Source organism: Camelus bactrianus, chromosome 10 (assembly GCF_048773025.1).
Source record: "Camelus bactrianus isolate YW-2024 breed Bactrian camel chromosome 10, ASM4877302v1, whole genome shotgun sequence".
NCBI classification, from domain to species: domain Eukaryota; kingdom Metazoa; phylum Chordata; class Mammalia; order Artiodactyla; family Camelidae; genus Camelus; species Camelus bactrianus.
The window spans coordinates 5,138,411-5,159,570 of NC_133548.1; the positions used below are offsets into that span (position 1 = coordinate 5,138,411).

The 21,160-nt window shown below is 58.8% G+C and overlaps 4 protein-coding genes across 5 annotated transcripts; 3 read left to right on the forward strand and 1 right to left on the reverse strand.

Moving 5' to 3' along the window:
* The first annotated feature begins 655 nt into the window (after positions 1-655).
* Positions 656-2,095, forward strand: GPR152 (G protein-coupled receptor 152). The gene has a single exon (XM_010956729.2). It carries the CDS (start codon positions 656-658, stop codon positions 2,093-2,095), a length of 1,440 nt encoding a protein of 479 aa, XP_010955031.2.
* Positions 2,096-6,370: 4,275 nt separating this feature from the next.
* CORO1B (coronin 1B) lies at positions 6,371-11,871 on the forward strand. The gene is made up of 11 exons (XM_010956727.3): positions 6,371-6,503; positions 7,307-7,506; positions 7,906-8,028; positions 8,133-8,262; positions 8,442-8,623; positions 8,705-8,824; positions 9,482-9,586; positions 9,668-9,813; positions 10,053-10,110; positions 10,938-11,216; positions 11,377-11,871. Exons 2-11 carry the CDS (start codon positions 7,309-7,311, stop codon positions 11,500-11,502), a joined length of 1,467 nt encoding a protein of 488 aa, XP_010955029.2. The 5' UTR covers positions 6,371-6,503; positions 7,307-7,308; the 3' UTR covers positions 11,503-11,871.
* Positions 11,872-12,015: 144 nt separating this feature from the next.
* On the forward strand, positions 12,016-14,339 carry PTPRCAP (protein tyrosine phosphatase receptor type C associated protein). The gene is made up of 2 exons (XM_010956726.3): positions 12,016-12,344; positions 13,483-14,339. Exons 1-2 carry the CDS (start codon positions 12,342-12,344, stop codon positions 14,101-14,103), a joined length of 624 nt encoding a protein of 207 aa, XP_010955028.1. The 5' UTR covers positions 12,016-12,341; the 3' UTR covers positions 14,104-14,339.
* Positions 14,340-14,407: 68 nt separating this feature from the next.
* Positions 14,408-21,107, reverse strand: RPS6KB2 (ribosomal protein S6 kinase B2). 2 transcript variants are annotated; one of them, XM_010956724.3, is made up of 15 exons: positions 19,976-21,107; positions 19,361-19,481; positions 19,020-19,088; positions 18,761-18,860; positions 18,343-18,490; positions 17,235-17,292; positions 17,029-17,129; positions 16,810-16,900; positions 16,635-16,725; positions 16,414-16,521; positions 15,615-15,677; positions 15,394-15,471; positions 15,192-15,299; positions 14,978-15,090; positions 14,408-14,852 (listed from the first exon to the last, which is right to left on the reverse strand). In XM_010956724.3, exons 4-15 carry the CDS (start codon positions 18,812-18,814, stop codon positions 14,663-14,665), a joined length of 1,203 nt encoding a protein of 400 aa, XP_010955026.1. In that variant the 5' UTR covers positions 18,815-18,860; positions 19,020-19,088; positions 19,361-19,481; positions 19,976-21,107; the 3' UTR covers positions 14,408-14,662. The 2 variants fall into 2 exon arrangements, with proteins under 2 accessions (XP_010955026.1, XP_010955025.1); XM_010956723.3 differs by lacking the exon at positions 18,761-18,860 and adding an exon at positions 19,578-19,618.
* Positions 21,108-21,160: the final 53 nt, after the last annotated feature.

Here is a 21,160-nt window from a genome sequence, read left to right on the forward strand (position 1 = left end):
GGTCACACTGCTGAGACTCTTGCCCCCTTTTCTGTTTAGTAGCCCCATGGAACAAATGAGAGCCATCCTCTGCCCTAGACTCCCTTACCCACCCTTGGATTTTACCGGCCCACGGGACCCTGAGCCCTCCCCACTTTGACTCTTACACTCTTGAGTCCAGGATGCCAGGCAAAAAGGAACCTGCGATGCTCTGACCAAGGGGCTTTTAAACTCTGTTCCCTGGAGCCCTAAGGGTGCTCTCCCTCCTTTAATCTGAGCACACCCTTTTAGTTCATAAAAGAATCCCACTATAATATTTTATTGAAATATATTTAAAACCTCTGGTTTAGTCTATTTGGACACAATGGGATGCCCTGTAGCAGAATGGTTAGTCTGAGTTCTAGTGCCCACATCCCTACCTCTGACCTTGGGTAAGTCACTGATCCTCTGAACCTTCCTCTCCTTACTTGTAGAGTGGATTTTATGAGGACTAGGTGAAGCAATCTATTTAAAGACTCTGGCAAAACATAATCACACCAAAGGTGATGATGATGGACCAGAGAGAAATAGTGACTTGCATGGAGAGGCACAGCATCCTCTCTCTCATCAGTCATTCATGCTTTCATTGATTCACCAGGTGCCCACTCCATGTCCGGTGGTACACTGGGGACCTCAGATGGACACTGCAATGGAAGCTAACCTGGGTGCCGTGGGTCACGGGCCCCGTACAGACCTTGAAGATGAGGACTACTACCCCCAGGGTGGCTGGGACACGGTCTTCCTGGTGGCCCTGCTGCTCCTGGGGCTGCCAGCCAATGGGCTTATGGCATGGCTGGCTGGCTCTCAGGCCCAGCAGGGAGCAGGCACGCGGCTCGCCCTGCTCCTGCTCAGCTTAGCCTTGTCTGACTTTTTGTTCCTGGCGGCAGCAGCCTTCCAGATCCTGGAGATCCAGCATGGAGGGCACTGGCCTCTGGGGACGGCTGCCTGCCGCCTCTACTACTTCCTGTGGGGTGTGTCCTACTCCTCCGGCCTCTTCCTACTGGCAGCCCTTAGCCTGGACTGCTGCCTCCTGGCGCTGTGCCCACGCTGGTACCCTGGTCATCGCCCAGCCCGCCTGCCCCTCTGGATCTGTGCTGGGGTCTGGGTGCTGGCCACCCTCTTCAGCGTGCCCTGGCTTGTCTTCCCTGAGGCCGCCGTCTGGTGGTACGACCTGGTCATCTGCCTGGATTTCTGGGACAGCGAGGAGCTGCCGCTGCGGATGCTGGAGATCCTGGGGGGCTTCCTGCCTTTTCTCCTGTTGCTCGTCTGCCACGTGCTTACCCAGGCCGCTGCCTGCAGGACCTGCCACCGCCACCAGCCTAGGTCCATGGCCTGCCGAGGCTTTGCCCGTGTGGCCAAGACCATTTTGTCAGCCTATGTGGTCCTGCGGCTGCCCTACCAGCTGGCACAGCTGCTGTACCTGGCCTTCCTGTGGGACATCTACCCCGGCTACCTGCTCTGGGAGGCTCTGGTCTACTCTGACTACCTGATCCTGCTCAACAGCTGCCTGAGCCCCTTCCTCTGCCTCCTGGCCAGCGCCGACCTTCGGGCCCTGCTGCGCGAGCTGCTCTCCTCCTTCGCGGCAGCTGTCTGTGAGGAGCGGCCAGGCAGCTTCACGCCAGCTGAGCCACAGACCCACGTGGACTCTGGTGATCAGACTCTGCCAGGGCTCACGGCTGAGGCTCAGCCACAGGTGAACCCCACGCCCCCGCCACAGGAGAACCCCGTGGCCCAGCCACGGTTGGATTCCATGGCTCAGCCACAGGCAAACCCTATGACTCAGCCACAGTCAGAGTCTGTGGTCCAGCCTCAGCTGAACCCCGGGGCCCAGCCACAGGAGAACCATGAGGCCCAGCCCCAGCTGGATCCTGTGGCCCAGCCACAGGCAAGCCCCGAGGCCCAGACCCCTGGGCCCACTGCCAGCCCAGTCCCCAGCCCCTGCGATGAAGCCTCCTCTGCCCCATCCACGGATTCCACCCCAGAGGTCCCTGTGAACCCAGCCACACCTGCCGCCTCAGCGGGAGAAAGCCCCAGCAGCGTCCCCCAAGAGGAGGCCCCGGGTACAGGCCCTACGTGAGGGTCCAGGAAAGCCCAGGCCCGTCAGGGCAGCAGAAGAACCAAGGGAGACAGAGGAACCAGCCAGTCAGAGAGGAGGGCTGCTGTGAAGGAGGTCCTCGTGGAGCACCCCACCAAGGCCCTTGGGCCTGGCAGGTGGACTCGGGGGAAGTGATCATGAAGCAGCCAAAAGTCCCGGACAGTTTGTTGCCACCCTCGCAGCCCCGCCCAGGTCCCAGCAAGCTCCTCCATGCTTGGCCCACACACAGGGGCCCGAGCGCCCCCTGAGCTATCACAGCCGATGGTGCCTTGCTGGGCTCTGCCCTCCAATGTCCCCCAAACCCCACTGACAGTTTCCCCCTTAGCTTTGGTCCTGGAGTAGAAAGACAAGCAGGCTGACTCCCCCAGCTTGATCTGACCTCCCCTTATCCTTCCCTGCCTCCCCTCCTTCCTGTTCCATCCTCTAACCTGGGCACCAGGAGCCGAAGGAGGGAGTCCCTGTAGAGAAGGGAGGCACTCAGGAGCTATCAGGAGTCCGGGGTCTTAGGAGTCCACAGGCTGGCCTGACATGGCCAAGCCCTCTCCACCAGCCCCCTGCCTTCAAGAGGCAGTGATGCTGGGACAGGACTTCCCTCACTCAGCAAGGTGATGGGAGTAGAGGTGAGAGCTAGCAAGCCTGGATTCCAGTCAGGCTCTGGGTGACTCTGGACAAACAGATTCGCCCTCTGAGCTCCTGTTTCATCTGCCATTGTGAGGATTAAATGAGAAAGTGTGTGAGGTGCCTGCCAGCAACTGGCTCACAATAGGGGCTCAGTGAACAGAGGCTCTTCCTTCACTGACAGCCAGGGATGTCCCTGCTGGGGCTCGGGATTGATGGGAGGAGGCACTTGGGATCCTGTGTGCTTCAGGGGAGATTAGCTGTGCCCGTGACCAGCTCTGGGCTGCAGACACCCTGGTGGCCTGAGGGAGTATGGGGCCACCTCTGTGCCTTGGGCAGCTCAGGGGACTTCCAGGTCTGCTACATTTAAGGATTCAACTAGTGTTCACCTGTCCCCTCACTGTGGTGGAGGCTGGAGGTCCAGAGTGCCCTGATTCTGTCACCACCAAGCCCCTTCTATACACTCAGCCCAGATGCAGAGATGGGCGGATGTCGAAGCAGAGAACTCTGGGGACCAGTGGCTCCAGAGATAGCCCAGGCCCCTTGGAGGTCACGCAGTGTCTCTGGAACATAGCCAACCTCTTCCCTCTCAAGCTGCAGACACTGCTAGAAAAAGTAGGAAGTACTGAAGGTCTATTTTCAAGCCCTACCCCACTTCCTTTTCACACCCACCACTCTCTTCTGGCACTCTCCCCACCCAGCTTTCTTTCAACCCCCAGGGCTTCAAAATCATGAACCTCTTCCTCTTCAATGCCCCCCCCCAAAACCCTTCCCTTTAGCTCAGGACTGTGACCTTTAGAAGCTGAGAAATGCCCTTACCAGTAACTGTAAGTGACAATAACATTTTACATGCTACCCTTCCCAGGGGTACTTGCATTTTTTAAAGGCAGCAGCCTGTACAGGCAGCCTGAAATGGCGCAGTCAGATCTGTCCTCTGGTTCCGAGGCCTCTCAGTTTTCTTCTCTGTAAAATGAGGTGATAATGTTCCCCTTGCAAGTTTGGCTGTTGTGATCATTAACCAAACCCAGGGATGGAAGCGCACTGGGTGGTGGTGGTGATGGTGGTGAGAATACTAGCCGAGTTATAGCATTTCCTAGAATTGTCGGCACTGAGGCTGGTGGAATAGAGATTTCTGGACAGGCACAAATTTGTTGAATTCACTAATTCAGCAGATATTTATTGAGCACTTGTTAGGTACCTTTCCAGCCAGCCTTCCATTTTGGAGACACATGGGTGGGGTTAGGGCACAGCTCCTAGTGTAGCTCAGAGGTGGTTTGAATCCTGGCTCTCCACCACTCACCAGCTGTGTGACGTTCAGCCAGGCTCTTGGCTTCTATGGGACTCAGTTTCCTGATCTGTAAAATGGGGACCATAATAATAATTCCATTTTCTAGGAGTATTAATTCCTATGAAGTGCTTGGATTCTTGCCTGGCACAGAGTAAGTGCTTCATAATTGTTAGCCATTAATTCAATTGTGCCAGTGGACACCCCCAGGCCTCACTCAGGCCTGGGACCAGCACTGACCCACCAGAGCCCATGTGGCAGCACTCTGTCCACCAGGCATGGTCCCCACCACCACACAGCCTGTTCTCCACTTTCCATTAGAGTACACACTTCCTGAGGGCAGGGTCTGGACTTACGACCCCTTTGCAGAGTGCCCCTCTTCCTTCTCCCAGGTGGGGGTCTCAAAGCCCTTTCATGGGGCAGGCAGATCAGGGACTAAAACCTCAGTGCCAGACACCCGCCTTCAGCTCTGGTCCATACTCCAGACCCCACCTTTGGAGAGTGGTCCAGCCCTACCTCCAAGGCCCCAGCAGGGAACGCTGCTCATAATGGATACTTGTTATTTAGGAGAAAGAGTAGGGCCATGAAGGGTTTTGTGAGATAAAAAGGAGTTCTCCAGCTGGCCCACAAAGGAGAGTTTTGTGTTGGATGAAACATGCACACCCAAGGCCAGAGAGGATGAAGGGAGGACTTACCCCCAAATTCCCCAGCTCCTCTACCTCACCCCTAACACACTCCAGGCGCCTGGGCTCCCTTGCTTCTGGAATATTCATTCTTCTATAGGTGGGAGACACACTTCTCTCTCCTTTGTAGGGACCAGACATTGACTATGAGAATTGTGAATATGAACATTTTTCAATTCCACATTCAGGGCTGCTGTTCATTCATTCATTCAATGTACACTCATCGAACACATCCTGTGGGCTTGGTCTTACTCTAGGAACTGGGGATACAGGGGGGAAAAAGGCAAAGTGCGGCCCTCAATTTGCTGACATCCTAGTGGAGCAAGGCAGACAAAAAGCAAATATACAAATAATTATACAATATAATATCAAGTAGTGATTAAGAACAATACAGGGGGGATGAGTAAGGGCCGGAGAGTGATTGGTGAGGCGGGTGGTCAGGCAGGGCCCTCAGAAGAGGGGACATTTGAGCAGAGGCCTGGAGGAAGTGAGGGATGGAGACTTTTCAAGATCTGGGGGAAGAGTTTCTAGATGGAGGGAAAAGGATGTGCCAAGGCCCTGGGGTGGGAAGGAAGGTGGTGTGTTTCAGGGATAGGCTGGTCAGTGTCACTGTGCCACATGCAGGGAGAGGATGGAGGAAGGTAAGAGGTGGAGGGGGCGGGTGGGCAACAACCGTGGATGTGGTGATGAAGAGCAAAGGGAGGGCCCAGAGTAGGGGATCTGGTGTGGGCTTTAGACTGGCAGTTGCCTTGGGGACACAATGGAGAGGGAAGCTTTGTGGCTGCATTCCCTCTTCCAAGCCACCCACATTCCTGCCCTGGGCTGAAAAGATTGGCCTGTCTTAGGGTTTATGGAAAAAGCAAGGACTTTGGAGTCCAGCAGATGGGGATCGAATACCAGATGGAAGGGGCAGATCCTGCCTGTGTGACCTATAGGGACACCTAAGTCTCCCAGGGTGGGATGGGGAGGTTGTCGATCTGGGAGGCCAGCTGGGCTCCTATCTCAGGAGCTGGCTAACAGGAGGGAACCATCTATGAACAAACCTCCAGGCCTCCGTGGAAGATGGCTGAGGAAAGGAAGGACGGTGTGAGGGATCTGGGGGTCATGGCTCTATTACTATTTCTAATAAGGAGGCCAGGCAGGACCCAAGGATGCTCATCGCGAAGAATGAGATGGCTGGGGTCTTCCACTCACCCCTTAAAATACCGATGTTTTTATTTACATTGTACCAAGAGCATGTATCTTCGTACCTTAAGAAAAGGCATGCGAATATACCGACTATCCTAGTAGATAGTACATTTTGGAGTCAAGGTGGACTAAGGGACCCGGAAGTATGCATTGAGGTGGGGGTTTGGGGGGGCCGGTCTCCACCCAACTCTGGCGACTCCTGAGGACTCCGACAAAAGGAGCAGGATGGGGAAGGGGCCCAAGTCTGCCGCCAGGCTGCACCACTCCGGCCCCATCCCTGCCCCTGCCCCTGCCCCTTTGCCCCTTTGCCCCAGAGTGTCCCGGAGGCCGGCGGGGCGGGGCTCGCCGAGGCCCCGCCCCGCTCCCCTGGCGCTCCCGCCACCTCCGCGCCCCGGCACTCCCCGCACTGCCGGCGCCCCCAGCCTCCTGGTTCCAGCTCACAGCCTCCCGCCCCGCCCCTCCGCGCGTGATTTCGGCCCCGCCCCCGTGAGCCCCTCCCCGCTCTCGCCCCCGCCCCCCCTCGCTCCTCTGTCACTTCCTGATTCCCGCTTCCTGCTTCCCAGAGACTGGGATCCTGAGCCACCCGAGGCTGGTGCTGCAGCTCCCGGCGACCCCGGTAAGCGCAGCGGTCCGGGGCTGGGGGCGTGGGTAGGAGGTTGGGCGGGATTTCGGGGGCAGAGCCGTGGGGAGCTAGGATGGGGGTCGCGAGTCCGAGGAGCCCTTCTCCGCTGCGCTCCACCCTCAGTCCCAGCTCCCCTTGGCCGCATAGCCTCTCCCCTCCTGGGCCAGAATCCCTGGAAGTTGCGCTCCTGGTTCACCTTGGACCCCGCTCTGAGGACTCTCGGGGATGCTCTGTGGCTGGGAGCGACGTCCTGACCCCCACTAAGTCCCTGCCAGGTCTCCTAGGCTGGTCTGGGGCTCACTGCGTATTCCTGCAGGCACTGCACATTCCGTGGGACCCAGAACTGGGGCTGAGCGCGGTCCCACAGCGGAGACCATTTCTGTCTGTCCTCCCCATTACCTGGCCTCCAAATTCTGGGCAGGAAGGAGACTGTTGGGAGTTGACTAGGACCCACAGAGGAGCTAAGCTTGCTCTGGCTTCAGCACCTCACACCTCCTCCATACACATACCAGTACCTGGGAGGGGCCCCAGGTTGGGTCCTGCAAAGCCCCTGAGGACTCAGCAGTGTAGGCCTGAGGTCAATGCATTTCCACCTTCAGATACCCCTTGGGGAGAGGCAGCCAGATCTGTGCAGGGATCCTTTTCTGTAACTGGGGAAACTGACAGCCAGGTGGTTATAATGCCGATGCCCCCTATTGCATCCTCCCCACCTCTCTTCATGCAGCTTGGGAGGGTTGGGGCTTCTTGGGATGGTCTTGGGATGGGTGGAGGCTGACCCCTGCTTCTCTATCCTGCAGTCATGTTCCGCAAAGTAGTTCGGCAGAGCAAATTCCGGCATGTGTTCGGGCAGCCTGTCAAGAATGACCAGTGCTATGAGGACATACGAGTGTCCCGTGTCACCTGGGACAGCACCTTCTGCACCGTCAACCCCAAGTTCCTGGCGGTGATTGTGGAAGCTAGCGGTGGGGGCGCCTTCCTGGTACTCCCCCTAAGCAAGGTGGGCCCCATTGGGACTGGGGAAAGGCTGGAGGCAGCCTGGTCTCACCTGCCAGGCCTCTCTGCTCACTTCACAACCCATAATTTGACCATCCCCACACTGCTGGACCAGTGTTGTAATCCAGATTTACTGCCTGGGAGGTGTTAACTCAGATGGAGACAGTCTTTTATTGCTGCAGAATCAGGGTCAGAGGCAACAAAGATTTCCTGCTCACCTGGTGATACCTGTCAGGAAGAGGTGGGTCAGGTAGACGCAGAGTGAGAGTCATAAGTGGTCCACCTGTGGGCCAGGGCAATTGCATCATTTCACCTCCATGGAGGGGAGGGGAGACTAAAGCTCTGGGAAGGATGGAGCCTGGTCATCTTAGATCCACCTTAACTGCCCACCTCGTGCCTACAGACGGGCCGCATTGACAAGGCCTACCCAACAGTGTGTGGACACACAGGACCTGTCCTGGACATTGATTGGTGTCCTCACAATGACGAAGTCATCGCCAGTGGCTCGGAGGACTGCACAGTCATGGTGAGGCGTGGGGCTGTGGTTGGGCTGGGGTCACAAGTGTGGCTCAAGGCTCCTGGCAGCCGGGCCAAGCAGAGGCCTCAGCTGACCTCCCCACCCCTCCCTAGGTGTGGCAGATCCCAGAGAACGGGCTGTCCTCCCCGCTGACGGAGCCGGTGGTGGTGCTGGAGGGGCACACCAAGCGTGTAGGCATCATCACCTGGCACCCGACGGCCCGCAACGTGCTGCTCAGCGCAGGTCTGCACCGCTGCTCCCACCCCACCCCTTGCCACACACAGCTCCGGAACACCCCCCACCCTCTCCCAGACCCATCCGACACCCGGGAAGGCTGAGGCCCACAGAGGTGGAGTGCAGGGTCTGGTCCCAGGAGGGTGGTCAGAGCGGGCCTGGTGGGCTGATGGCCCCCCGCCCGGCAGGCTGCGACAACGTGGTGCTCATCTGGAACGTGGGCACAGCTGAAGAGCTGTACCGCTTGGACAGCCTGCACCCCGACCTCATCTACAACATCAGCTGGAACCGCAACGGCAGCCTCTTCTGCTCTGCCTGCAAGGACAAGAGCGTGCGCATCATTGACCCCCGCCGGGGGACCCTGGTGGCAGTACGTGGCCCTGGAGGGTGGGGATGACAGGGTGAGGGGTTCTATTGGGGCACCACGCTGACCACTCCATCTCCCTTGCAGGAACAGGAGAAAGCTCATGAGGGGGCCCGGCCCATGCGGGCCATCTTCCTGGCTGATGGCAAGGTGTTCACCACAGGCTTCAGCCGCATGAGCGAGCGGCAGCTGGCGCTCTGGGACCCAGTGAGTGGCTGTGGCCAGTCTGAGGGGCAGGCTCAAGACTTGGGCTCCACCCTGGGCAAGGAGGGGAGGGGTCACCCTGGAGAGGCCTGTTGTTCCCAGGTTCTCAGCCTGGCACCCAAGGCACTCGAGAACCTGAACCCTGCCATCCTCTCCTCTCCTTGCCCCCCGCCCTCTGGCCTCCCCCACCGCCTGCAGCCACCTCCACATCTGCCCACAGTGTTCTTGCCCTTTCCTCCTTTGCTTGTCTGTTCCCGCCCGGCTGCCCTTTGAAATCCAGTACAGAGGTCCCCTCTTCCAGGAAGCCTCCCAGCCCTTCCCCGGAAGTGCCCTGCCCCACAGCCTTATCCTTCTGTATAGTGACCTCCAAGGGCCTCTCTGAGACAGGGACTGGTGCTGCATGGCACCCCTGGCTCCCATGTGGTGGGGACTTCCTCAGCATTTGCTTGGTGGCCTAGGAGTATTCTGAAGTCCTGGAGTAGGCAGGGAAAGTGGGACCATGGGAGCCAGGAGGGGATGGTGGGGCACTCTGTGTGGGCAAAGGGTGAGTGTGGTAGGGGCAGTGCCAGCCGGCTTGTGAGGCTGGCTAGGGTCAGTCCTCATGGGGAAGGAGGAGGGAGGTTCTGGCCTGGCTTGACTTCCCCTCACCCTGTGTGCTAGGAAAACTTCGGGGAGCCTATGGCCTTGCAGGAGCTGGACTCTAGCAACGGGGCTCTGTTGCCCTTCTATGACCCTGACACCAACGTGGTCTACGTCTGTGGCAAGGTGAGGCTGGGCAGGGCTGAGGGGTGCAGGGAGGAGAGAGGCAGGCCCGGGTGTTGACCCCTGTCCCCTCCCACCCTGCAGGGTGACTCTAGCATCCGGTACTTTGAGATCACAGATGAGCCCCCCTACATCCACTTCCTGAACACGTTCACTAGCAAAGAGCCGCAGAGGGGCATGGGCAGCATGCCCAAGAGGGGCTTGGAGGTCAGCAAGTGCGAGATTGCCCGGTAAGAAGGGCCCGGAGGCAGCCGGCCATAGCGTGATGGGTCTGCCTTTGGGGCAGGAAGTGGACCATGGGCATCCCAGGTGAAAGGTCAAGTCACAGGAGGTTGCTCAGGAGCGTGAACGGGGCCCCAGGGTCAGTGGGAGGGGCTGGGATAAGGACTAGAAGTGAAGCGTGGAGGCAGCTGGGAGAGCTGGTGAGGGGAGGTTTCACCCATGGGTCCTCCCTCCCCTCCTTTCCCAGGTTCTACAAACTGCATGAGCGCAAGTGTGAGCCCATTGTCATGACTGTGCCAAGAAAGGTGAGGCCACCTGGTTCCCTGCCCATCCGCTCCCTTCTGTAGCAGACAGGCCACACATGGGTGACCAAGGTGAGGCCTGTGAATGGGACATGGCCAAGTGTGGGTGCAGCCAGGGGGCTAGACGGACTCCAGCATGCCCGGCCAGGGGCAAGCAGGGATGAGACACGCAGTGAGCTGAGGCCTTGCCCTGGACAAGCTGCAGGAGACAGATGCTGGGCAGCCTAGGAGGTCTCCCTGTGGGAGGCAAGGCAGGACTGAGAGCAGGGCTGGGGCAGGGCCTCCAGTGAGGGATAGCAAGCCAGGCAAAGGCACGGAGGTGGGAATGGAGAGCGGAACTAGGGTTCTAGCTGCAGGGAGGCTCCCACAAGTTGAGGATTCGGCCACATGTGGCTTGGCCTCAGATCCCCAGCCAAGAGCCTTGGACGGGCTTCATTTTTCTCCTGCGAGCATTTACAGAGTGCACAATTTTGCATGCCAGGCACGTCCGGGAGCAGAGCTGTGAACGGGTTTGACAGGGCCTGCCTCAGGAACTCCCAATCCACAGAGCACAGACGTGGCTCCCAGAATCCCACAGAACCACGTAGCTGACCCCTGCTTGGAAAGGTTGGGGGAGTCTTCAGAGGGAACTATTGATGGTGTCCAGAAGGGAAGTGAAAGGGAAGATTTGAGCTTTAAAAATGTCCTAGGGGTCAGGCCTTTGGAAGATAAGTTGACAGGGTGCAAGCCTGGAGGCCAGGAGAGTGAGAAGGAGATGGCGACTCAGGATCCAGACAAGAGGACCCTGCAGGTGGGCCCCCAGCTGATCTGGACCTCTCCCCGCCGCCCAGTCGGACCTCTTCCAGGATGATCTGTACCCTGACACAGCTGGTCCTGAGGCGGCCCTGGAGGCAGAGGAGTGGGTGAGCGGGCGGGACGCCAACCCCATCCTCATCTCCCTGCGGGAAGCCTACGTGCCTAGCAAACAGCGGGACCTGAAGGTCAGCCGGCGCAACGTGTTATCAGATAGCCGGCCTGCAGCGGCCCCTGGCTCCACCCACCCGGGGGCCTCTGTGTCTGCTGCCTCCACCAATATTGCCACCCCCAGCAGAAGCCTCGCCGGAGCTGGGGTATGTGCCGCTTAGTCAGGGGTGATGTTGGGAAGCCCCAGTTCTGCTGTGCATGCCTGAACCATTCACTGCCCTTCTCTGAGCCTCAAGTTCCTGCCTGATAGTAGATTTGGGGAGGGCTGCAGCTCTGCAACCCCTGACCCCGCTGATGCCCCTGCAGGAGGCAGGGAAGCTGGAGGAGGTGATGCAGGAGCTGCGGGCACTGAGAGCGCTGGTCAAGGAGCAGGGTGAGCGTATCGGACGCCTGGAGGAGCAGCTCGGCCGCATGGAGAATGGAGACGCGTAGGACCACGGACTCTGTGGATACCACTCCCCACTCACCTCCTCCTCCTCCTCCTCCTCCACCCCCTTTCTCACTCAGCCTCTGCTGGCAGGTCACACTGACTCCAACTGGCTGCCCCTTGCCCCCTACTGAGGGTTTCTGGGGCAGGTTCAGGGGCCAGTCTGCACCCTGACCCATCCTGTGGGCCCAGGCTGGAGCCACCACCTGGCTTTTGTCACTGTTACTGTGGAGGATTTTTGTACCAAGGAGAGCTTCTATTCTGAGGAACCATCTCCCCCGTCCCCACCTAGCCCCCCTGCTCCCTGCCCTGAGGAAGCTGGAGGGATCAGCTCTATATTTTCATTCCAAATAAAATTCTCTTTCTAAAAGCCAGGTTTGCCCTTCTGCTGCAAGGGTGGGGCTGGGAAAGGAAGTCTGGACACCTGGGGACATAAGTGGCCTCTTGAGATCATAGATCAGAGAAAGATCTGGGGACTGTGAGCATCCCCCATAGTCATCGAGTCCCTGACTTCTGCCAGGTTGAGAAACAGGCAGAGGGTCACTGGGTACCTCCAGGGCCTTGTCCTGCTTCAAGCTGGGTGCCCAGTTCCTCTTGGAGGCCTGGTCACAGGCCCCATAGCTCCAGCCTTGCTGGGTGAGAGACCGGTGAGGATCTGGTGTAGATCGGGGTAGTGCTGAGAGGCCCAAGGCCCCCCACGGAGGTGGGGGATGATGGGGTGTTGTGGGCAGGAAGCGGAAGCACTGAGTAACCCCTAGCTGCAGTCGAGAGCGCGAGAGCTCACTTCTCACTCAACACAGCCCGAGCTGGAGGTGGGCACCCAGTGCTGAGAGGCCCACGGACCATGGTGAGCGATGGCACCTGTTGGGTCCTTGGGGTGGGGGCCACAGGGGGTCAGAGCTGGAATGTTTGGGTCCCGCAAGCTGAGGAGAGATTGTCTGACTGGGGCCCAGGGGCAGGAACAGCCAGTCAAGGGCAGAGGCGAGAGACTCAGGGTGAGCACAGGGCAGAAACTGGGCCTTTCACCTCGCTTTAGATGGTCCTCCCACGGACTCAGGGTGTGGGCCCCCAGTGCCCTACTCCACGCTTGACCCCCAGATAGGCCCTGTCGCCTGCTCTACCCAGGAGCTGGGACTTGAGCACAGTCCCAGCTTGCCTCCCTAGAGCCTGGGCAGACAGCCGGGGGTGGGGGGGAAGTATTACTTGCACCCCAGCACCCCTCCCCCTTCTCCCCGCATCCCCCACCTGACTTGTTCCGACCGCAGGCTTCCTCTGGCAGCTGCACCTGCCTCTCTGAGCCCCTGGCCCTTCGAGCCTGAGGCCCCCAGGGACAGAGAGTTGAACGGAAATGCTGCAGCTGGGGCAGTCCCATGGCTGGGGGGAGGAAGAGGGGTCTCAGGGACTCCCATCCCAGGACCTGGCCCAGTCCCTTGGCTGGGGCCTTGGGAGGAGCCAGCCCCAACACCAGCCTCGCAGGCATCTTCCCTCCCTTCCATCTCCCACTCCCAGGTGGCAGTGTCTTAACACATTCAACCAGTATCTATTGAGCACCCGCTCTGTGCTATGAATTGTTTAGGTGCTTGAGCCAAAAAGACAATAAACACGATAAACAAGCAGAGTGATCTATAGTGTTGGGGAGTGGGTAGGAAAGCAGAGCAGGGCTGGGCTGGCCACAGGGGTAACTGTCAGGGTAGAAATCCAGGTCTGGTTAGGCCGCACTGAGGTCCTCTGAGCCAGGTGAGCAGGCAAGCCATGTGGCTCTCAGGGGAATGCAGCATTCTGGACAGAAGGAACAGCCAGGGAACAGGCCCTGGGCAGGAGCAGGCTTACGTGGTGCAGTGGGAGTGAGGAAGCACCGGTGGTCAGATATCACAAAGCCAGGAAGGGCCTTGTTGGCTAAGGACGGGCTTTTCTGCTTGACTGTCCCCATTTTGCCCAAGAGGCTGCCAAGCACAGGCAATGAGCCCATGCCTGTCTCCCCACAGGACCTGCCCTGTGCCCTAGGGCTCTGGACACTGCTGGCCCTGCCGGGGACCCTGGGCTCAGATGGAGGTGCCAAGGACAGCGGCGGCTCCAACTCAGTCACTGTTGTCCTGCTGCTGCTGCTGCTCCTGCTGCTGGTCACTGGCCTGGCACTGGCTTGGCGCCGCCTCAGCCGGGACTCGGGGGGCTACTACCACCCGGCCCGCCTGGGTGCCGCGCTGTGGGGCCGCACTCGTCGCCTGTTCTGGGCCAGCCCGCCAGGCCGATGGCTCCGGACCAGGGCTGAGCTGGAGTCGCCAGATGAGGAGCCAGAGCGGCAGGAGGATGAGCAGGACATGGAAGATGACTACGACCTGGGAGTTAGCCGGGAAGAGGCTGAATCCCAGGAAGAGGAGCAGCGATGCGGGGAGAGGCCCAGCCCACAGCAGGTCTCAGAGCCGGCTTTGGAGGCACATAACGATGATGCCGAAGGGGGCCTGGGCCTGGCCTCCCAGGGGCCAGCAGGATCAGGGGGCAGTGCCGAGGCCCTACTGAGTGACCTGCACGCCTTTGCTGGAAGCGCAGCCTGGGACGACAGCGATAGGGCAGCTGGGGGCCAGGGTCTCCACGTCACCGCACTGTAGGAGCCAGCCCTGGTGCTGCATCCCTGCCACTGTGCCTCTGCTTCCCAAGCTGCCATGTCTGGACATGGCCTACCCTGGACACATTGTAACCCACACCCCCACTTGGAGAACCTCAGACTGTCATGCCCCCCACTAGTTCTATCCCCGAATGTGTGTATCCCTGGCCCCTCCAGGAAGGCCACCCATCCCCAGGGGCACTGGGCAGCCATCTGAAATAAAACCTCTCCAGTCCCATAGCTCTGTGCTCCTGTTGTGACCTCCCCCACCCGCTGGCCCCAGAAGTCTAAAGGAAGAGCCAGGTCAGTGCCATGATTCAATACTTTAATTCTCCAAGGGCACAGCTCAACTGCGAGAGGCCAGGTAGGTGGCCCCTCGACCAGCAGCCCTTCATGATCATGATTCAGGGGCACAGCCACCCTCCCCAGAGACACACATTCCCACACACACTCACTCCTGTACCCCCAGCCCCAGCCCCAGGTCTCTGAACTGGCCTAGGGGCCCACTGCCCTCACGGCTTAGAGGGAGGGGTCTTCCTGGAGGCCTTCGCCCACCCGTCCTCCTAGCGCCCAGGGCGCCCACGGCCCCTCTTGGACTTCTTGGTCCCTGAGGGGGGTCGGATGGGGAGAGGGGCAGTGCTCGAGGGTGGCGGTGGTGGGGGCGCTGGCAGGAGAGGAGGTAGAGGAGGCTCCATGGGTTCCGGTGGGCCAGGGCTGGGCCGGAATCCCTCAAAGGGCGAAAACTTCAGGGGGCTGCAGGGGAAACCAAGGCAGAGTCAGTGCCTACTGGCATGGGGTCGGGAGGGCCGACTCCCTGCCTGGTGCTCAGGCTGTGAGGTCAAGTGCCCCTGCCGCTGGAGTCCCCTGCCCTGCGGTACCTGATGGGGGTCCGGGGGCTGCTGTTGAGGCGCCTGGGGGAGCGCAGCTTGGGCTGGAAGGAGAAGCCCTCTTTGATGCTGTCCAGCACGGAGGGTGCCACGTACGTGAAGCCCTGGAGGGGCAGAGGCAGGGCCGGGCGAGGCTCAAGGTCCATTGCTCCTTGGCCACAATCCCTGCCCGTGACCCTATAACCCTCAGGGCCCCGGACCTCACCAGGAAGGCCTGGTTGGCACTCTCACTGAGTGCCGTGTCGTCTGGACTGTCCACTGGTGTCTGCCTTGTGAAGTGGGAGTCAAACTGGCTCACGTCTTCCTCTGACTGCTGTGGTCACCCCGGCGGTGGGGGGAGAGGTCAAGGGTGTCCAAGGCAGGGGCCTCCACGCACCCACCCCAGGGCCAGTGGGACCTCCACTCACCAGACAGGGCCGGAAAGGGGGGTCCATGCGGCGGGCCAGGAGGTCGTCCCAATTAATGTGCCGGAAGAAGGGGTGCCGCTGTGGGTGGAGTGCCCCCAAACTTGACAACATTTCACCTTCCTTGGCTCCCTCAGAAACTCCCTGTGCCCTAAGGCCCCACTCCCTGCACAGGGCACCCCTCAGGGCTCAGCCCTGCCCTCTATTGGTGGCCCCAGACCCACCTGCACCTCAGCAGCGTCTCCTGGGCCACCCCCAATCCGTTGGCTGGGATTCCGCTTCAGAAACTGCAGGACAAGGGCAGAGGGTAAGGGTCTGCGGGAGAGGTATAATCGAGTGTTCCCGAATGGCCTCAAGGGAGTGATGAAAGGTGAGACAAGGGTTGGGGATTGGGGGGTTTGCTCTGGAGTGTGGTCTCCACCTACAGACACCGTTAGGACCTCCCAGATTTGGTCCAGTGGCCCTTCTCTGTGAAGCTTTTGCAAAGGTTGCTGGCACGACTCCAGGGCACTTCAGTGGTGCTCCACCTCGAAATCTGGGCGGGGCGCCTACCCACCCGCTTTCATCCCCAGTGATTGCCTTTTTGGTGACAGTGACTAGTTTGTCATGCACATTTCACCAATTAAGACTCAGACTAGGGACCTGTCTGGGGTTGGCAGCTGGTCTGCATCAGAGCTGTCATCTTGGACACCAGAGCCAGTGCTCCTTATCCAATGGCAGAGTCTACAGGTAGGGGTGGACCTGCAACTGGCCCAGGGAGACTCAGGAGCCCATGCAGGGCCTGTCAGGGGCAGGAGGAAGCCCACATTTTTGGGGTTTTTTGTTTTTGTTTTTGAGTAAAGGTAGATTTATTTAAAGAAATACATACTGTATAGAGTGTAGGCTGTTTCAGAAGGCAAGAGAAAGGCCACAGGATGTGGGGGTTGAGTGCTCAGGTTAAAGTAAAAGTAGATACACACCACATAGACAGAGTGCGGGCCGTCTCTGTAGATGAGGGAGTGAGAGAGGCGGCCAGGAGCCCACCTTTTTGACGAGGTCCCGGGCATCCGGGGTGAGGTAGGGGGGCAGCGCCAGCTTCCCTTTGATGATCTTGTCCATGGTCTTCTTCCGGTTCTCTGCAGTGAAGGGTGGCTGGAGAAGGCAGAGGGTGAGGAGCCTTGTGGGCCTCCCACCAGGCCCTGCCCTGCCCCAGGAGGGGGCCCTCCTCCTGCCCCCACTCCCGCCCCCGAGGAGGCTGGACTTGCCGATCCAGTGAGCATGTCGTACATCAGGGCGCCCAAGCTCCACCAGTCCACCGCCCGGTTGTGGCCACTGCGCACCAGAATCTCAGGGGCCCTGGGGGCCGAGTGGAACAGTCTGTCAGGCCAAGTCTTGCCTGGCTGTTCTCCCGACCGCCGGGCCCTACCGTCTACTGCTTACATGTACTCGATGGTGCCACAGAAGGTGTGGGTGACGGCGCCCTCGTGAATCGACTCCTTGCACAGTCCAAAGTCGGTCAGTTTGATGTGGCCTGAAGACAAAGTTACAGGGGTAGGACAGGGCCCCAGCCCACCCCACAGGGCTCACAGGGCTCCCTGGCCCTCCCAGCGGGTCCTGACCCCGGACTCGCAGCTGCGAGTGCGGCGGACGTGTGCGCACCCTGGCTGTTGAGCATGATGTTCTCAGGCTTGAGGTCCCGGTAGATGATGCCTTGGGAGTGGAGATGGCCCAGGGCCAGTGTGATCTCTGACAGGTAGAAACTGCAGAGACAGGACAGGATGAAGGCCAGGGGCGGGGTAGAGCCAGGCCCTGTCGGGGAGGGATCCCTGGACCCCCTCAGGAGAGAGGCAGGAGGTAACACTCACCAGGCCGTGTCTTCCAGGAAGATGCCCTCTCGCTCCAGATGTGTGAAGAGCTCACCACCTGTGACACAAACACGTCAGCAGCTGCATGCTGGGACCAAGCTCTTCTGCTCACTGAGTCTTGGTTTCTTCTCGGGGAGAGTAGGGCTCACAATTCCCACCCTACCTGCCTCAAAGAGCTGCCGTGGGGATTCAATTCAATTCAGCAAACATCTACCGATGCCTACGCGGTGCCTGGCCCTGTGTTGGGTGAAGCTGGGGACACAGAGATGAAGAGACCCAGCCACTGCCCTCAGGACGCTCAGTCTACTGGGAGACAGACACGCACGCAGCTGCTCTGATATGCCAGAGGCAACAGTTTCGAGAGCTTAACCCGAAATCCCTCAGGGGAGACAGGGAGACACAGCAAAGTGAGGGGAGAGGGAAAGTCTGTAGTAGCGGTGAGAATTTAAGAGGATGCTGAGATGGAACACAGGGGATGAAGCTCACAGGGCTCACTGGTACAGATGGGCTCAGGGGGCAGCAAGCAGACCCGGGCCACTTTGGTGAGCAGGGGACACCAGGCCATGAAGGCCAGACTCAATCTGAGGAGTTACAGGGAACCATGGTATTCTGAGCAAGAGTGCTGGGGACAATCCTGTGCTCTCAGAAGATAACCCTGGAAGTTAGTGAAGGAGACACTAGGGAGAGGGTGAGCTGGAGGTCTCAAGTCCAGTTAAGAAACAACTGTGACTCCTCCCCCGCCCCCGAGAGAGCAGAGAGAATGGAGAATGCTGCAGAGAATGAACCACCTGGATCTGGGACCTGACTGGTTGCAGGGCACACAGGAGAGAGGACCAGGACGTGAAGAGGGAGTGGAAATGGACAAAACAACCCTCTGGACTTCTATACAAACTCCCACCATTCCCACCCACCCCCAACACAGGGGAGAGACACAAGAGGCACTGGACAGATGTTTGCTGAATCAATGAATGAATGAATGGACCAATGGATGAATGGAGTGGGGACCACCTGTCTATTCTACACACCACATCTCTCCCAGCTTCCCCCAGTGCTCCCTGTGCTGGTTCCTTGGCCTTGCCTACACCCCTGGTTGGGCCCACACTCATACCACTGAGGCACTCAAGGATGAGGTAGAGTTTGCCGCCAGTTTGGAAGGCATAGGCCAGTTCCACAATGAAGGGATGCTTCACTGACTCTAGAATGTTCCGCTCAGCCCGTGTATGTGCCGTGTCCTTGGCGTTGCACACAATCTTGGCCTGGAGAGGCAGGAATCGGTTAGAAGGTGGGCACCCAGGGCTCCTTTAGCCCCTCCAGCCACCACCCTTCTGCCATCCTCTCTAACCCCACTGTACTTCTCCATAATTCTGCTGCTATCAGCAATCATCCTTTCCAGGGACTGGTTCTTCCTAGTAGCACAGTGTGTCTCAACCACGGCACTAACGACATTTGGGGCAGATAATTCTTTGTTGTGGGGGGCCGTCTTTTGCACTGTAGGGGATTTAACAGAATCCCTGGCTTCTACTCACTGGATGCCAGGAGCCTCCCCTCTCTAGCCACGACTCGAAAATGTACACAGACATTGCCACATGTCCCCTAGGAGGCAATACTGTCCACGGTTGGGAATTACTGCAAAACAACAATATCACAACCGACGATAAACAAGCAAATGCCCACGACAGTGACCACCTCCTCCAGCACGCTCACCGCTGTCTTCCCAAAGCCTGGTGTTGTGCATCGGGAAAGGCAACCACTCAGTGAGGCTCTGTTGGCTGAACAATGACTCACCTTCCTTAAGACTTTCATGGCATATATTTTGCCCAGATTGGTGCCCTGCACCTTTCGCACCTGGAACACCTGTAGGGCAGGGGAGACGGGATCAACCTCCCTTTCCATATCCTATCTTCAAAAAGCCCCACCCTCAAGCTCTGGCACAGGGATCCAGAGGCCTAGGCCCACCCAAGGGTGGGCTATAAAGATTTCAAGTCTGAGAGGATTTACTCTTCCCTCCTTTATGTTTTTATCTCTGAGTTCTATCAGAGGCTCTACTGATTTACAAGTCTAATTTGTTTTGAGACCCTTTGCTGTAGCAAGAACTAAGGCTGTGAGAAAGGAGGGAGGGCCGGTACCTTGCCGTAGCCCCCCTTCCCTAGCACACGCAGCAGCTCAAAGCAGTGGGGTCCAATGCGCTCAGGGCCCGGGTTCACACTGGTTTCAGTCAACTCCACCTCCTCATAGTGTCCCACTGGCCTGTGGGCACAAGAAGTTAATGGGAGCAAGCTTCAGTATTCTTCAGGTCCCCTTCCCCAGCCCATTCCCTCCTCCCTCAACACAACCCTCACTCACTCCAGGCCAGCTGCCCTCAACTCGGCAAGGGGGCACACGTCCTGTGAGAAACCGAGGGGTAAGAGCCAAGGGAGGTTCCAGGATACCTCCCCCGCCACCCCCTAAGGCTGGACAGCTCAGCCCAGGAGGAGGGGATCAGCAATGGGAGCTGGCAGGAGATGGGCCAGGACTTGGGAGGAGAGGCGAGAGCGGGAAAGGGAGACTCAGGGGAAGGGCTGGGGGCCTGCAAGGCAGGTCAGGGTGAGGGTGGGGTCAGAGCTTAATAGTGGCGGGGATCTCAGACAGATCCGGGCCTGCAGGAGCGGAGCCCACTCCAGGTTGGGGGAGCCCGGGAGATCCCACCGCCCGGGTAAAGGGATCGACTCCGGGATCGAGCCGCGCCCAGGCGAAATACTCACCGCGGAGCTTAACTCTGGCTCGCCCTCGCCCTCGCTGCCTTCCTCAGTCTCCAGGTCCAGGTCAAACACCGCCGCCATAGCGGCGCCGGCCCCGCGGGCCACTCGGCCGGTACCCGGCCGCGATCTGACTGACAGGCAGGGGCTGGGGCTTATACGTCATCACTCCGCGACGGCCGCCTCGCGCACCGATGACGCAAGAGGTTGTCCCTCCCTCGAGCCAGCCGCTTAGCGGGCGAGGAGAAAAGATGGCGTCTATCGCAATGCATCTCGGGAATGGTAGTCCCAGAGTGCAGGGGTACTAAGTAAGGCCTTTCACACTCTTCCGCGGGCCCTTCAATCTTTCCAGCACAGCTTCACCGGGGCGGCACCGGACAAGGGCGGCCTGGAAGGCGTCTATCTTGGTTCTGGGAAGAGTTTGGGTGGGGCAGAGTCAGAAGTGCATGCATGTGTGAGTGTAAATGCAGTTCCCAGCAGCCGTGCCCTGTCAGGCTCTCTGAGTGGCGAGAGGCAGATGGCGTATATTCCTCCGTTCGCCCCCGAAAGGGAGCCGACTGCTGCATTGTGATCTCCCTAACGTGCCTCTCGGCTCCAGGACCCTGCAAATCAGAGCCTCTACTGCTCCATACTCTGCTCAATGCTGAGTTTTGTTGCCGGATTCCTTACTGAAAGGGTTTGGGTCTCATTGATCCACCAGGTAAATATGAGTTTGTGCTGGAGTTTGCCTGTTGCCAATTTAAGCACATTTAGTCGTGATTCGGTTACCTGGTACAGAATAGGTGCTTCATAAAACTTTACTACAATATTGAATGAATGAACACACCAGACTTTGTCTGTGAGTTTAGATTTGGACATGTATTCTTGTTGGATGGGGTTCTGAGGGGGTGAATTGGGCCAGACCAGGCCTTGGATGAATTCTGATCATTGGAAGCTGTCTGGATGTGCATTCCAGTTGGACAGGGAAGGCTAGGTATGAACTCAAATGGACAGAATTCAGGGGTCCCCAGGCTGGAGAAAGGCTATCTGGTTGGGTGTGGCCCTCTGGTTGTAATCTCACCCTTGGGAAACTCAGGTCTGGGTCCTGGTGTAGGTGCCCCTGGCAGGCCTCCCACAGGTCAGCTCAGAGGCCTGGCCAGTGTGGCGGTTTATCCTTAGCTCCAGAGGCTACAGGTATCCCCTAACTACCTT

Coding starts and splice junctions, on each gene's coding strand:
- GPR152 (XM_010956729.2), top strand. CDS start 656: ATGGACACTGCAATGGAAGCTAACCTGGGTGCCGTGGGTCACGGGCCC.
- CORO1B (XM_010956727.3), top strand. CDS start 7,309: ATGTTCCGCAAAGTAGTTCGGCAGAGCAAATTCCGGCATGTGTTCGGG. Junction 8,029..8,132: donor CGGAGGACTGCACAGTCATG/GTGAGGCGTGGG, acceptor ACCCCTCCCTAG/GTGTGGCAGATCCCAGAGAA. Junction 11,217..11,376: donor GAAGCCTCGCCGGAGCTGGG/GTATGTGCCGCT, acceptor ATGCCCCTGCAG/GAGGCAGGGAAGCTGGAGGA.
- RPS6KB2 (XM_010956723.3), bottom strand. CDS start 20,053: ATGGCGGCGGTGTTTGACCTGGACCTGGAGACTGAGGAAGGCAGCGAG. Junction 17,293..18,342: donor CATCCTTGAGTGCCTCAGTG/GTATGAGTGTGG, acceptor TTTGTGTCACAG/GTGGTGAGCTCTTCACACAT. Junction 15,091..15,191: donor GTGCCAACCAGGCCTTCCTG/GTGAGGTCCGGG, acceptor CTGCCCCTCCAG/GGCTTCACGTACGTGGCACC.